Source organism: Chlorocebus sabaeus, chromosome 20 (genome assembly GCF_047675955.1).
Source record: "Chlorocebus sabaeus isolate Y175 chromosome 20, mChlSab1.0.hap1, whole genome shotgun sequence".
NCBI lineage: Eukaryota > Metazoa > Chordata > Mammalia > Primates > Cercopithecidae > Chlorocebus > Chlorocebus sabaeus.
In genome coordinates this window covers 2,887,647-2,900,503 of record NC_132923.1, presented here as the reverse complement: position 1 = coordinate 2,900,503, position 12,857 = coordinate 2,887,647, and the positions used below count along the sequence as shown (strand labels likewise).

The following is a 12,857-nucleotide window of genomic DNA, read 5'->3' as shown; positions in this document are numbered from 1 at the left end:
GAGTGTGCAAATATCTCTTTGGCTTGTATATATACCCAGAGGTAGGATTCCTGGAGCATATGGTAGTTCTATTTTTTTATTTTTTGAGGAACATTTATACTGTTTTCCATAGTGGTTGCATCATTTTGCAGTCCCAACAAGGCATAAGGGTTCTGATTTCTCCATATCCTCGCCAAGACTTATTTTTTGTTTGTTTGGTTTTTGTTTTTATAGTAGCCATCCTAATGGGTATGAAGTGATATTTCATAGTGGTTTTGATTAGCATTTTAATGATTAGTGATGTTGAACATTTTTTCATATGCTTGTTGGCCATTTGTATAACATCTTTGGAGAATGTGTATTCTAATCTTTTGCTCATTTTTTTTCTTTAAAAAATTTTTATTTACATAAATTTATTGGGTACAAGTGCAATTTTGTTACACGCACAGATTGCATAATGGTCAAGTCAGGGCTCTTAGGATGTCCATCACCTGAATAACATACATGGTACCCATTCTGTAATTTCTCATTTCACCCCCCTCCCAACCCCTCTTTTGCCCATTTTTAAATTGGGTTATTTTATTTTATTTTTTTGTTATTGAGTTGTAGGATTTATTTGTATGTTCTAGATATTAACCGCCTATCAGATATATAATTTGCAAATATTTTCTCCCATTCCATAGATTGCTGTTTTACTCTGTTGATTATGTTCTTCAATAAATTAAAGTCTGATGTGGTCCCATTTTTTCTATTTTTGCTTTTGGTGTCACATCCAAGAAATCACTGCTGAGTCCAACGTCATGAAGGTCTCTCCCTGTTTTCTTCTAGGAGTTTTATGGTTTTAGATCTTCAATCCTCTTGCTCAGTTTTAACCTGCCTGGTGTATCCTTCTCATCACTTCTGCTCCTTTCCTGTTACTCGTTTTCTCTTCCCTTCTTATTACCTTTCCTCCTCCTCTTCCTTTCACCCTGTCCACCTGCCTCTCTGTCTCTCAGCCTCTCCCCACCCCGACCCACACTCGTTTCTGCTGTTCTTCCCTCACACTCGCAGTTCCTTACCCCTCCCAGCCCACCTCAAACCTGCTTTCCTACCTCTGAGCTGAGCACTCCCTCCTCCCTCTGCTGCTACCACTTCTCTCTTCTCTTTTTCAGGCTTCAGACTAGAACCATGACCATGGAACCCTGAAGTGGCAGTGACTTCTAGAGCTCAGTGGCAGACCCGACGACCCCAGGCCCTTCCTCCCCCTCCCACCACCAGCTTTCAAGCTCCCAGAGGGAGGGGTGGGGAGGGGATCCTGATCTCACAGGGCAGGGGGCTTCCATCATGATGCTCAACTCAGACACCATGGAGCTGGACCTGCCACCCAACCACTCAGAGACTGAGTCGGGCTTCAGTGACTGTGGGGGCGGGGCGGGCCCTGATGGTGCTGGGCCTGGGGGTCCGGGAGGGGGCCAGGCCCGAGGCCCAGAGCCGGGAGAGCCTGGTCGGAAAGACATGCAGCATCTGAGCCGCGAGGAGCGCCGGCGCCGGCGCCGCGCCACAGCCAAGTACCGCACGGCCCATGCCACGCGAGAGCGCATCCGCGTGGAAGCCTTCAACCTGGCCTTCGCCGAGCTGCGCAAGCTGCTGCCCACGCTGCCTCCCGACAAGAAGCTCTCCAAGATTGAGATCCTGCGCCTGGCCATCTGCTATATCTCCTACCTGAACCACGTGCTGGACGTCTGAACTCGGCCTGTTTCCCACCTCCCGGACTTCTCTGGGGCCCCTTTCCACCGCTCACTGCTTAGAATGGCCGCATCCTCCCCGAGCCCTTAAACCTTGGCATGGAGTCCCAAAGGCCCTGGGCCCAGGCAGAGAGCCCACTGGCTGGTCATGAGGGCATCTTTCTTTCACTGACCCAGGCACCTCGAGGGCTTTTCTCCTGGGTTCCTCCCGGGGTTTACTGCTGAGGCCCAGCTGTGCAGAATTGTTTGCTAGTGTGGTTGGTATGGAATCCTTGCTAGCTTTACTAAGCCAGCCGCACTTGGAGTCTGCCCCCAAGCTCTCTCACGGCATGCTGCCTCTTCTACCCCTATGTCCAAATTTTCAGCGACTACAGACCCCAGCTCTGTATCCTATCTGTTGTAGCTTCTCCTGCCCATGGTGGGGATGGGCTGTCAGAACTGCAAGGGAGGAAGACTGGGATTAGAGTGGGAGTGGGCTTCTTCCTTCAAGATCTCAGTCTCTCAGTGCTTGGCAGAGGGGCGGGGCCCTGGGGAGGCAGGGGTTGGTGCCCTGACTCCTGTGAGGGGAATCTCAGTAGCTGGGAATTATGGAAAAACTCTTCCTATTTCTGCCCATCTCGTTCCTGTGGCTTAGCACATACAGACCTCAGATCTTACTTGGTAGTGAGTGCCTTGCCCTCTCCGAGCTATTTGGCCACTTCCCTGCCCCTCTGACTCCTACTGTCCCAATTTTCTCCCTCCCTGTGTGTCACTAGAGAAAAAAAAAAAACAAACACCTAGATCCCAGATTAGGGGATGACATCCCAAACAGCCCGGAGTATTTGCAGGAGGCTCAGGCAACGAGTGGGCCACATCTCACTTCTGCTTCCTCCATCTCAACCCACCCTGAAAATGTGCAGCACCCTCACTGGTTCCTCCCCCTCACAAAGAGAGTGCCCGATTGTTGCCCTCTGGGAGTGCTCGGTTCTCCTGGCCCTAGGACCTACTTATTAAATTTTTTTTTTTTTTCCTTGATCTGCTTTTGGCAAGGGAAAAGACCCCCAACTCTGTGTCCCTACTCCATGTTGCTGATCCCCACCTGCACACTATAACCCAGGGTCAGCAGTAGAATGAAGGGCCTTAGAACCTGCACAGAAGAAATGAACTCACTGCATTTCTGTGTTCCCTTCTCCCTCGCAACAAACTCCTAGCTCTACAAGTATATTTATTTATTCATCTATTTATTTATTATTTATTTATTTATTTATTTATAAATATTGCTATTTATTGCCGAGTTGTGCACTTTGGGATAGAGTGAGGGGCTCCCAGCAGCTCTAGCTGGGTCTTTCTTGCTTCCTCCCTGTTACTCCTCTCCTTTTCTTGCTCCTTCTTCAACTCTTGGTGTGTGTGAGCATGCCCTTTGCTCGCCACACCATATCCTTTCCCCAGATCCACCTGTCCTGACACTCTAGTCCTCCAGGATAGTGCTCCTCCCCAAGCTTCGGGGCTCCTGGATGTCCTTCCTCAACACCCTCCGCCCCTAGGCAGTCCCACCCGGTCCCGTCTGCCTATTTTCTCTCCCCAGCCTGCCCTGTGACCCTTGCTTCTTCCTGATACTCCCAAGAGCAGGCCCCAGGGGTCTGTGTCTTATATCTGTGTGTGATTCCTTCTGGTTGCATTCCCAATTTCATACAAAAGGAAAAATAAAAGTGACCTCGTTCTAGCACCAGGTATGGTTGTGGTTCATTCAGTTGGGTTAGGAAACTGGCCTGCAGGTTATGGTAGGGTGGGCATTAAGGGTCCTAGGCTTCGTAGGCTCTTCTGATGAGGTCAGAGAGCTCAGTTTGGGGAATAAATGAAGACAGAGAGAAGGGGCCACAGGGAAAAGAGGCTCAGGGGAGAGTATAACATACAGATCCAAGATTGCCCCACCAAAATCTGGGTGCCAGATACTCCCTTCTTGGTACTTATTTAGTGACACTATCTGACTTCTCTGATGTTGTGCTTCTGCTCCTGCTCTCTACAGCCTGAGAAAGAGGTGAATATTCCAGTGGAACCTAAGTTAAACATGTGTCTGTGGGTCCGTGCTGCTGGGAAAAGCTATGGTATGAAACTGAGACATTGCCTTCCCCTTTATTGTCTCTAGGCTGGGTCAAAATTCCCTGCAATCTCAGTTCTTGGCCTATTTTGTGTTCCCCAGCCTTAGGATACTGGGGAAAACAGACGGCAGGCCTGGGACTCACAGAGGAGTATGGACAGGGATTAAAAAAAAAAGAGTGCTGAAGGAACCCTCAATGAATTTATAGATGGGAACACTCAAGCTCAGAGAAGGTCAGGGTCTTACCCAAGGTCACACAGCTAATTGGGAGCACAACTAAGGCCCAAATCCAGGTTCTTTGTACCATATGCTGCCAATTCCCCTCTGCCTCCTTAAAATGACCCAGCCTGACAGCCCTCTTTTGGACCCCATATTTTCATACGTGCATTTATAAACTAGAGAGGATTTAGGGTTGTGTGGCGAAGAAACCAAAAGGTCTGGAGACCACTTTATAGAAAGAACAGTTGAAAAACTGAGGATATGTGTCTTGATCAGAGTAGACTTGGGGATAATATGACACCCACTTTTAAATATTGAAAAAAGAATCAAAAATGGATATTCTGTGGGACCCCAGGAGGCAGAACAAAACCAGTGAGTAGAAGTTAGAGGAAAGTGGATTTTAATTGGAAGAAAAATTTTGCAATACCTGGAGCTGTCCAGCAATGACAGTGACTGCCTCAAGAGGAGAACTCCAATAGAGAAGCTGGAGTTGAAGCGTGTGGTTGATACCACACGCAAAGAAATCATAGAGCACATTCCTGCCTCTGAGGGAAGACTGGCTAGGGTCATTAGAAGATCCTTTCCAAACTTAAGGTCATACGAGAAGGCTGAAGGCAAACAGCAGGAGGGAAATGCAGAGACACCTTCCAGTCCCTGAAGGGTTTTCTTTTTCTTTTTTTTCTTTTTTTTTAATCGTGTTGAGACAGTGTCTTGCTTTGTTGCCCAGGCTGGAGTGCAGTGGCAGGATCTTAGTCCACTGCAACCTCCACCTCCCGATTCAAGCCATTTTCGCAGCTCAGCCTCCTGAGTAGCTGGGACTACAGCTGCCTGCTGCCATGCCTGGCTAATTTTTGTGTCTTCAATAGAGATGGAGTTTCACCATGTTGGTCAGGCTGATCTCAAACCCCTGACCTGAAGTGATCCTCCTGCTTTGGCCTCCTAAAATGCTGGGATTACAGGCATGAGCCACCGTGCCCAGCTATGGATTTTCATCTTTTTTTTTTCTTTTTTTTTTTTTTTGAGGCGGAGTCTCGCTCTGTCGCCCAGGCTGGAGTGCAGTGGCCGGATCTCAGCTCACTGCAAGCTCCACCTCCCGGGTTCCCGCCATTCTCCTGCCTCAGCCTCCCAAGTAGCTGGGACTACAGGCACCCGCCACCTCGCCCGGCTAGATTTTTGTATTTTTTAGTAGAGAAGGGGTTTCACCATGTTAGCCAGGATGGTCTTGATCTCCTGACCTCGTGATCCACCCGTCTCGGCCTCCCAAAGTGCTGGGATTACAGGCTTGAGCCACCGCTCTCGGCCAAGGATTTTCATCTTTGATGAACAAAGAATGACATAAACAGCACGAGGGGCTTAAGTTAGACTTACAGAGGAGCTTCCATACAGGAGGACTTGACATCTTCCCCTTCCTATGTGAGTTAAACGACGTGCTCTGCCCAGAGCCTGACAAAAGGGAGGGCTGAACTGAGATCAGGGAGAACTTTAGGACTCCAAAGGGCCGGAGTTGGGTGGGAACACAGAAATCAGTGAATCCAACAACTTTATTTCAAAGGCAGGTAAACTACTGTCCGGACAGGGGACATAACTCACCCATGATGATGGCCTGGGATTAGAAGCCAAGTCTTCCATTCCTGGCCCTGAGAGCTTTATGCTTCTCTGTGCTCAGCAGCCACAGTCCTCTGGGCTCCCTGCCTCCCTCTCTTGTCTCTTTGCCTGGGCTGGAGAGCAGAAGAGGTTAGGGGGCCCCTCCCCTCAGGCATCCCTGAGGGCCTGGGGATGGTGAGAGGGGGAAGCTGCAGCTGTTCTACTGCTAGCTCCAAATTTCTTCAGATAATCAATTGGCCTCGCTGCCGCTCTTCTTGCTCTTCTCGCTCTGGGCAGGACAGGAGAAGGAGGTGGAGAGTGGGAGGAGGAGGGAGCAGGGGACCAGGCACTGGGGGAGGAGGGAGAGGGCAGGGAGCTGGAAGTCCCTGGGCTGAGGGGAAAGTGAAAGCTTTGGGGCTAGCAGACAGGGAGGATGGAGAAAAGGGATTGTTAGAAGAGGATCTGCTCTACATCCCTCATTCCACATCCCTCTAAACCCAACTAGTGGGTGGGAGGGTGGGGGAGGGGCAGCTTGAGGGACCCCAGAATGGGACTCTTGCACTTCACCCCTGCTTTCCTCCTCTATCCCCTTGCCAAGTATCTCATGCATGGCCATAGCTCCCCCAGCTGTCCATGCCCTCTTCCAGCTCTAGTGACCACAGATGCCTGACCCTCCAGTCGTGTCTTCATCAATGCCCCCCTCTGTCCTGTAACTCAGCAAACCCCACCACCAGTGACAGAGCAGAAGGCAAGGCCCCAGGGGCTTGGGGGGATGCCTAAAATACCACACACACACACACACACACACACACACACACACACACACAGAGTCATAGGCTGCCAGGCATATGGCTTCTTTGTGCCCACACAATGGAGGCCCTGTCTGTGCCCTTTCCCAAGTCTGGGCACAGTGTGGAGAGTGCTCCGCTCCCTCATTCCACCTACCTCCCTTCCCTCTCCACCCCCTGTGCAGGTCCTGCCTTTTTTGTCTTTGCTTCTTCGTCTATCTGGAAAGCCCTTTCTACCACCCAGTTCCTTTATCTTTCTGCTTTTTTCTTGTGTTCTTTCCTGAGCTTTTGACCTCTCATTGGATGAGGATTATGGGCAGAAGAAAGAGGCTCACAGTGCTGGGATGTCAGCGAAGGGAGGAGAAGGGAGCAAACAGAGATGAGCCTGAAAGGCTGAGAGGGAATGGAAGAAGGAAGGCAGTGGTGGCAGCTCAGCCATACTGTGCTAGAGGGGAGAAAACCCACACCCAGGCAGCCAGAGGACCCATGCCCCTGCTCTGTCTCCACTCTCCCCTTTGTGCCACAGTGAGCAAACTGCAGGCCTTCCCTGAGTGACAGCTTTTTCATATGGAAAGCAGAAAGACAACAAGACCCACTGGGGTGTGATGCGGATTAAATGAGATCATCATGAAAGTGTTCAGCATCCTAAAAGCTCATCAGATGTTATCTCAGGGGCAGTAAGTAGCAGGGTCAACTGTACTTTTACACAGTTTGTGCACCGTTAGAAAGCACCAGGCTAAGGGCAGTGTGGGGGCCTGACTCCCAACCCCCCCTCTACTAAACCAGCTGTGTACCAGGATGCAAGCATTCCCCGAGAGGTGGCCCTGGAACTGAGCCCCTCATGTGGGTTCCTGAGCATTGGTCGGGAGTCCAGATGAAAACTCCGGAGTCCTGATCACCTTGGGAACCAAGACAGGATGGAAAGGGACAAGAGGCTATGGGGGATGCCTCTCCCTGAGGGGGAAATTCCTGAGCTCAGTCTTCTCTGAACAGACAGACAATCTATGAGATCTACTAAACGAAGGATGGAGAAACTGCAGCTGAGGAGAAGAAGGGGGCTGCAGAAGCAGGAAAAAAAATGGGAGACGTGGGTCGAGGGTGTGATCAGAGCAATGTGTTGGTCTGAGGACCTTTCTCTGGTTCCCTCCTCCTCCATTCCCTCCCTTTAGCAAGTTGAAGGCTGATTTGATTATTTCTTGTTGAACACTGCCCCCTGCTGGCTACTAGCAGAAACGTTTTCCCTCTTCCCTATTCCCAGCTAGGAGCTGCTGAGAGCCTGAAAAAGAGAAGAAATGACCCGACTGAGGACAAAGCACGAAGGAATTGCAATTCTGCAATCTGGAATTTTCTACTTGTCAGAGATTTCTGGAAGGTGAAGGAGGCTTGAGGGCTGACTGGGAGTAAATAGAGTTTAGAATCCACAGGTGGTTCATTTAGCTATGTTATGACCTATAATTTTCAGATTGATTTTTTTTCTGGTCTGTGCCTGTTTCATTTATTCTGCGTCTGTGTTATGTGCGTGTTCTGTATCTGGGTATGCTTACCTAATTCTGTAGTTTTTGAACACGTCTATGTCTGTGTACTTTGTGTGTGTGTGCTCTTTTTAATGTAGGACTCTGAGTGACAGCTGTCAGGTATGGAGCAAGGACAGGAAGCTGTCTAATTTCCTCTTTCCTAGAAGCCTGTTCTCTGCTTGAAGTTTTGCCTTTGTCGCCCAGCTCCATGAGCTATAACCTATGGCTATTTATAGGTCACAGGTTTTATTCTGGCTCCTGCCCCTCTTTGGACATCCCAAGCTCAGAGCCTTGATTTGCTCTAACCTGAGACTCTTGGACCTCCCAAGCAGGGCCTCCAGTGTGGTTCCCAAGTGAGAATCTCTACTGTCTACTTCCCTTTTATCCTTTCTGGCATTAAACTCCAGCCTCCTTCTTTCATAAGCTTGTAGCTACCTCTTTCATTGGTTGATTCCAATTTATTCAGTGCGACATGCATTTATGGACTAGCCAATGTATATCAGGCACTGTTCTGGATTCTGAAATACAGGATCAGGCCCTCCCCACCATCTGCTTGGGAGGGAGTGTGGGAGACAGGCATGTAAACATAACAATTTCCCAAAAGGGAGAGGCATCTGCAAGGAAAAGAAGTAGTGCAAGGAAGCGAGTGATTACCTCAGAGAGGGTGTTGGTGAGGAAGGCAGCCAGTAAAATCTGAGCTGGATTTTGAAAACCATGAGATGCGTACAGTGAATTCTGCGGTGTGCAGCCACGACCCTCCTTACAGATTTCCTCCTTCGCTGGACAAGCCACTCACTTCTCCAGCTGTAGAAGTGTTGACTCACAGCTGAGTCCCTCTCCAGGAATTGCCTTTGGAGGAAGAAAGCCACCTTGCCTGAGGTGCTGCTCTCTCCCTAGGGCAATGACTGGTTGATATGGGGTTACAAAGTTATCCCAGCTTGAGAGCCCCCATGGGATGGACAGAAGCCTCCATTGCCATTGTGTTGCTTTTCGTTTCTCTCTCAGCTTATTGCAGCTTCCCTCACACCTCACAGGTGTTCTCAAGATCTCTCCTGCTGTCACTCTCATGTATACGATCTCAGAGTTCAGGAATCCGCTTCCCAGGGAACTCCACCTAAGATGTAAAGGCACTGTAGGTATGAAGGCATGGAGCCCTGAGAAGCTCTGGTGAGCAAGAGCACACTATAAGCAGTGTGGTATTGTTGGGACATTAAGTGCAAAGGGCTGATGGGACAGGAGAGTGACAGAATGGTCTGGAGATGTAAGCAGGGGCCAGGTCAGGAGAAGCATAATAGGGACTGTTGCTTTGCCACACAGTGATGGGAAACCAATGAATGTTCTCTAGTAGGGTAGATAAACACCATCATCAGATGTACGTTTTAGAAATATCACTTTCAGAACATTTCTTTTTTTTTTAAGAGAGAGTCTCGCTCTATCACCCAGGCTGGAGTGCAGTGGTGCGATCTCGGTTCACTGCAACCTCTGCCTCTGGGTTCAAGTCATTTTCCTGCCTCAGCCTCCTAAGTAGCTGGGATTATAGGTGTGTGCCACCACGCCCGGCTAATTTTTTGTTTATTTATTTTTTGAGACGGAGTCTTGCTCTGTCACCAGGCTGAAGTGCAGTGGCGTGATCTTGGCTCACTACAATCGCCGTCTCCCAGGTTCAAGCGATTCCCCTGCCTCAGCCTTCCAAGTAGCTGGGAGTACAGGTGTGCACAACCACACCCGGCTAATTTTGTGTACTTTAGTAGAGATGGGGTTTCACCATGTTGGGCCAGGTTGGTCTCGATCTCATGACCTCAAATGATCTGCCTGCCTCGGCCTCCCAAAGTGCTGGGATTATAGGTGAGAGCCACCATGCCTGGCCACTTTCAGGACATTTCTGAAGATAGCTGAGTAAAGGTAAGCTCTGTGCAGGGAACAGTTTTAGGAGGCTGTCGCAAAGTCAGCTGCAAGAAGATGAGGGTCTGTATTTGGGTAGTGGCAGTAGGAATGGTGAAGGGAGGACAGATTTAGTAAGCTATTTAAATGGTAGATTCAACAGGATGTCGTGATTCATTAAATGTGACAGGCTAGAGGAGAACTCCCAGGTTTCTGGCCTGGGAGCCTGGGTGCACAGTGGTGCTACTTTCCAAAGTAGAGCACGTAGGAGGAGGAACGTTGTAGGGAATTGTGGTGGAGATGGTGGCAGTAAGGTGGTGTGATAACGACAAACTGAATGAGAGCCCCCTAGGAGCCTTCCTGTGGAGCTGCCCAGAAGGAAGTTGGCTTTCTGGGTTTGTGGTTGAAAAGTTGTACCTCTTTACTAGGATGTCTCCCAGGAATGCCCAACTCCACATATCTCAAACTGGCCACCTTATCTTCTCCTGTCCTCAACTCTCCTCCTCTCCTGGTATCGCCACGGCAAAACATGGTACCATCAGCATTCAGTTGCCCTGACTATTGCTACTCATTTTTCCCTCTGGTCTCACCTCCAATCCACCATCAGTAGCTATTCATTTTACCTCCTAAATGTGACTTCTGTTTTTCTACCAGTTCTACCAATGCTTTTCTTCACCTGGAGTATTGTGGTGGTCTAGCTAGTCTCCCTGCCTTTCGGTTTCCTCCCTGTAGGTCCACCCTTCAAACTGCCCTCAGATTTAGCTACCCAAAATGCAAACTGAACCAGGACACTTCTACACTATCCTTTAAATGATTCCCCATTATTTCCCCAGAATAAAACCCAAGTTCTTCAACATAGTATGAAAGTCTCTTCACAGTGCAGCTCCTGCCTGTTTGTCCAGCCCCATTGGTCATTCTGTCCTTTGTACTTTTTGCTCTAATAATTCAAAGGCAGTCAAGGTTCTCTGGAACAGTCCGTAGTACTGACTGCTGTGCCTTTGTTCCCGTGGTTCCTCCTCCTGTACTTCACCTGTATGAGTCCTATTCATCCTTCAAGACAATGCAGATGTCCTCGCCTTCAGAAAAGTGCCACAACTTGCTGTCTCTCTCCTATAGCCCCAGCTTGGCTCCTCATGTGCTCCCTGGTCTTTCTATGCGTATCTCTGTCATTGCACTCACCACACTGAAGTTTACTGAAATCATCTATCTGCTAGCACATGAGTTTCAGTGTGACCTGGGGTGAGTTACTTCAAATCTCTGACTATGTTTTCTTTATTTGTTTGTTTGCTTCTTTGTTTTTTTGTTTTGAGACAGAGTCTTCCTCTGTCACCCAGGCTGGAGTGCAGTGGCCCAATCCCAGCTTACTGCAACCTCCGCCTCCCAGGTTCAAGCAATTCTTGTGCCTCAGCATCCAGAGTAGCTGGGATTACAGGCATGCGCCATCACGCCTGGCTAATTTTTGTATTTTTAGTAGAGATGAGGTTTCGCCACATTGGCCAGGCTCATCTCAAATGCCTGACCTCAAGTGATCCACCTACCTCAGTCTCCCAAAGTGCTGGGATTACAGGTGTGAGCCACTGCACCCGGCCCTAGTTTCACTTTTTAAACTTCTGCATAGGACATATGTATATAATTCATTGAGCTTTCCTCCTGCTGATGGCTTCAATCTTCCATTATTAACAATGCCGCAGTGCATATCATCCCATGCATATACTTGTGCATTTATAAGAGCATTTCTTTTTTTTTTTTTTTGAGATGGAGTCTCACTCTTTCGCCCAGGTTGGAAGGCAGTGGTGCAATCGCGGCTCAGTGCAACCTCTGCCTCGTGGGTTCAAGCGATTCTCTTGCTTCAGTCTTCCGAGTAGCTGGGATTACAGGCTTGCACCACAACGCCCAGCTAATTTTTGTATTTTTAGTAGAGGCATGGTTTCACCATGTTGGCTAGGCTGGTCTCGAACTCCTGACCTCAAGTGATCTGCTGGTCTCGGCCTCCCAAAGTGCTGGGTTTACAGGTATGAGCCACCGCACCCAGCCTATATAAGCATTTTGTGAAGGTAGATTCCTAGAAATAAAACTGTTGGATTAAAGATAATGTACATTTTACATTTTGATAGATACCTGCAATTCCCCTCCAGTAAGGCTTTATCAATCCACACTATTTCCAACCACTTGTAGGAGTCTACATTTCTCCCTACCCTTTATAACAATGAATATCATCATTTTTTTTTTTTTTTGCCAGTTTGATGGGCAAAAGGAAATGTCATATTTTTCTTTAATTAGAATGTTTCCTATTATTTGAGGTTGATGATAATTTCATGTACTTATTATATATTTGTTTTTCTTCTGCGAATTTCCTGTTCATATCCTGGGCCTATTTAAAATTTGTTTTAATCCTTTTTAAAATTTAAGCAATAATAATTTTTTTAAAAATACAATTTATTTTAGGTAAAATAAAAATGTTTTTATTCCCCCTTTTTTTTCAGAGACGGTAGCTCACTCTGTTGTCCAGGCTGGGGTGTAGTGGTGCTATCCTAGCTCACTGCAGCCTCAGACTCCTGGACTCAAGTGATGTTTCTGTTACAGCCTCCTGAGTAGTCTTACTGTTTTATTTATTTATTTATTTTTTTGGCACACTAAATAATTGGTTCATGTATCCCTTTTTGTTGCATTCTATTTTCCCATCCCTAATCTTATTCTTCTTATTTTTATTTATTTATTTTATTTTAGATGGAGTCTTGCTCTGTCACACAGGCTGGAGTGCAGTGGGCGCCATCTCAACTCACTGCAAGCTCTGCCTCCCAGATTCAAGCTATTCTCCTGCCTCAGGCCACCAAGTAACTGAGATTATAAGTGTGTGTCACCACACCAGGGTAATTTTTGTGTTTTCAGTAGAAACATGGTTTCACCATGTTGGCCAGGCTGGTCTTAAACTCCTGACCGCAAGTGATCCACCTACCTTGGCCTCCCAAAGTGCTGGGATTACAGGTGTGAGCCACTGCGCCCAGCCACCTAATTCTCTTTTTCACACCCCATAGGCACTGACTCATTTATTTAGTGTGTGTCTTCGAATCTACCTTTTATTCCTTTATTT

General features: G+C 48.1%; 1 protein-coding gene across 1 annotated transcript; it reads left to right on the top strand.

The window, feature by feature from the left end:
* The first annotated feature begins 517 nt into the window (after window positions 1–517).
* On the top strand, window positions 518–3,377 carry NHLH1 (nescient helix-loop-helix 1). Its single transcript, XM_007976490.3, has one exon. It carries the CDS (start codon window positions 1,303–1,305, stop codon window positions 1,702–1,704), a length of 402 nt encoding a protein of 133 aa, XP_007974681.1. The 5' UTR covers window positions 518–1,302; the 3' UTR covers window positions 1,705–3,377.
* Window positions 3,378–12,857: the final 9,480 nt, after the last annotated feature.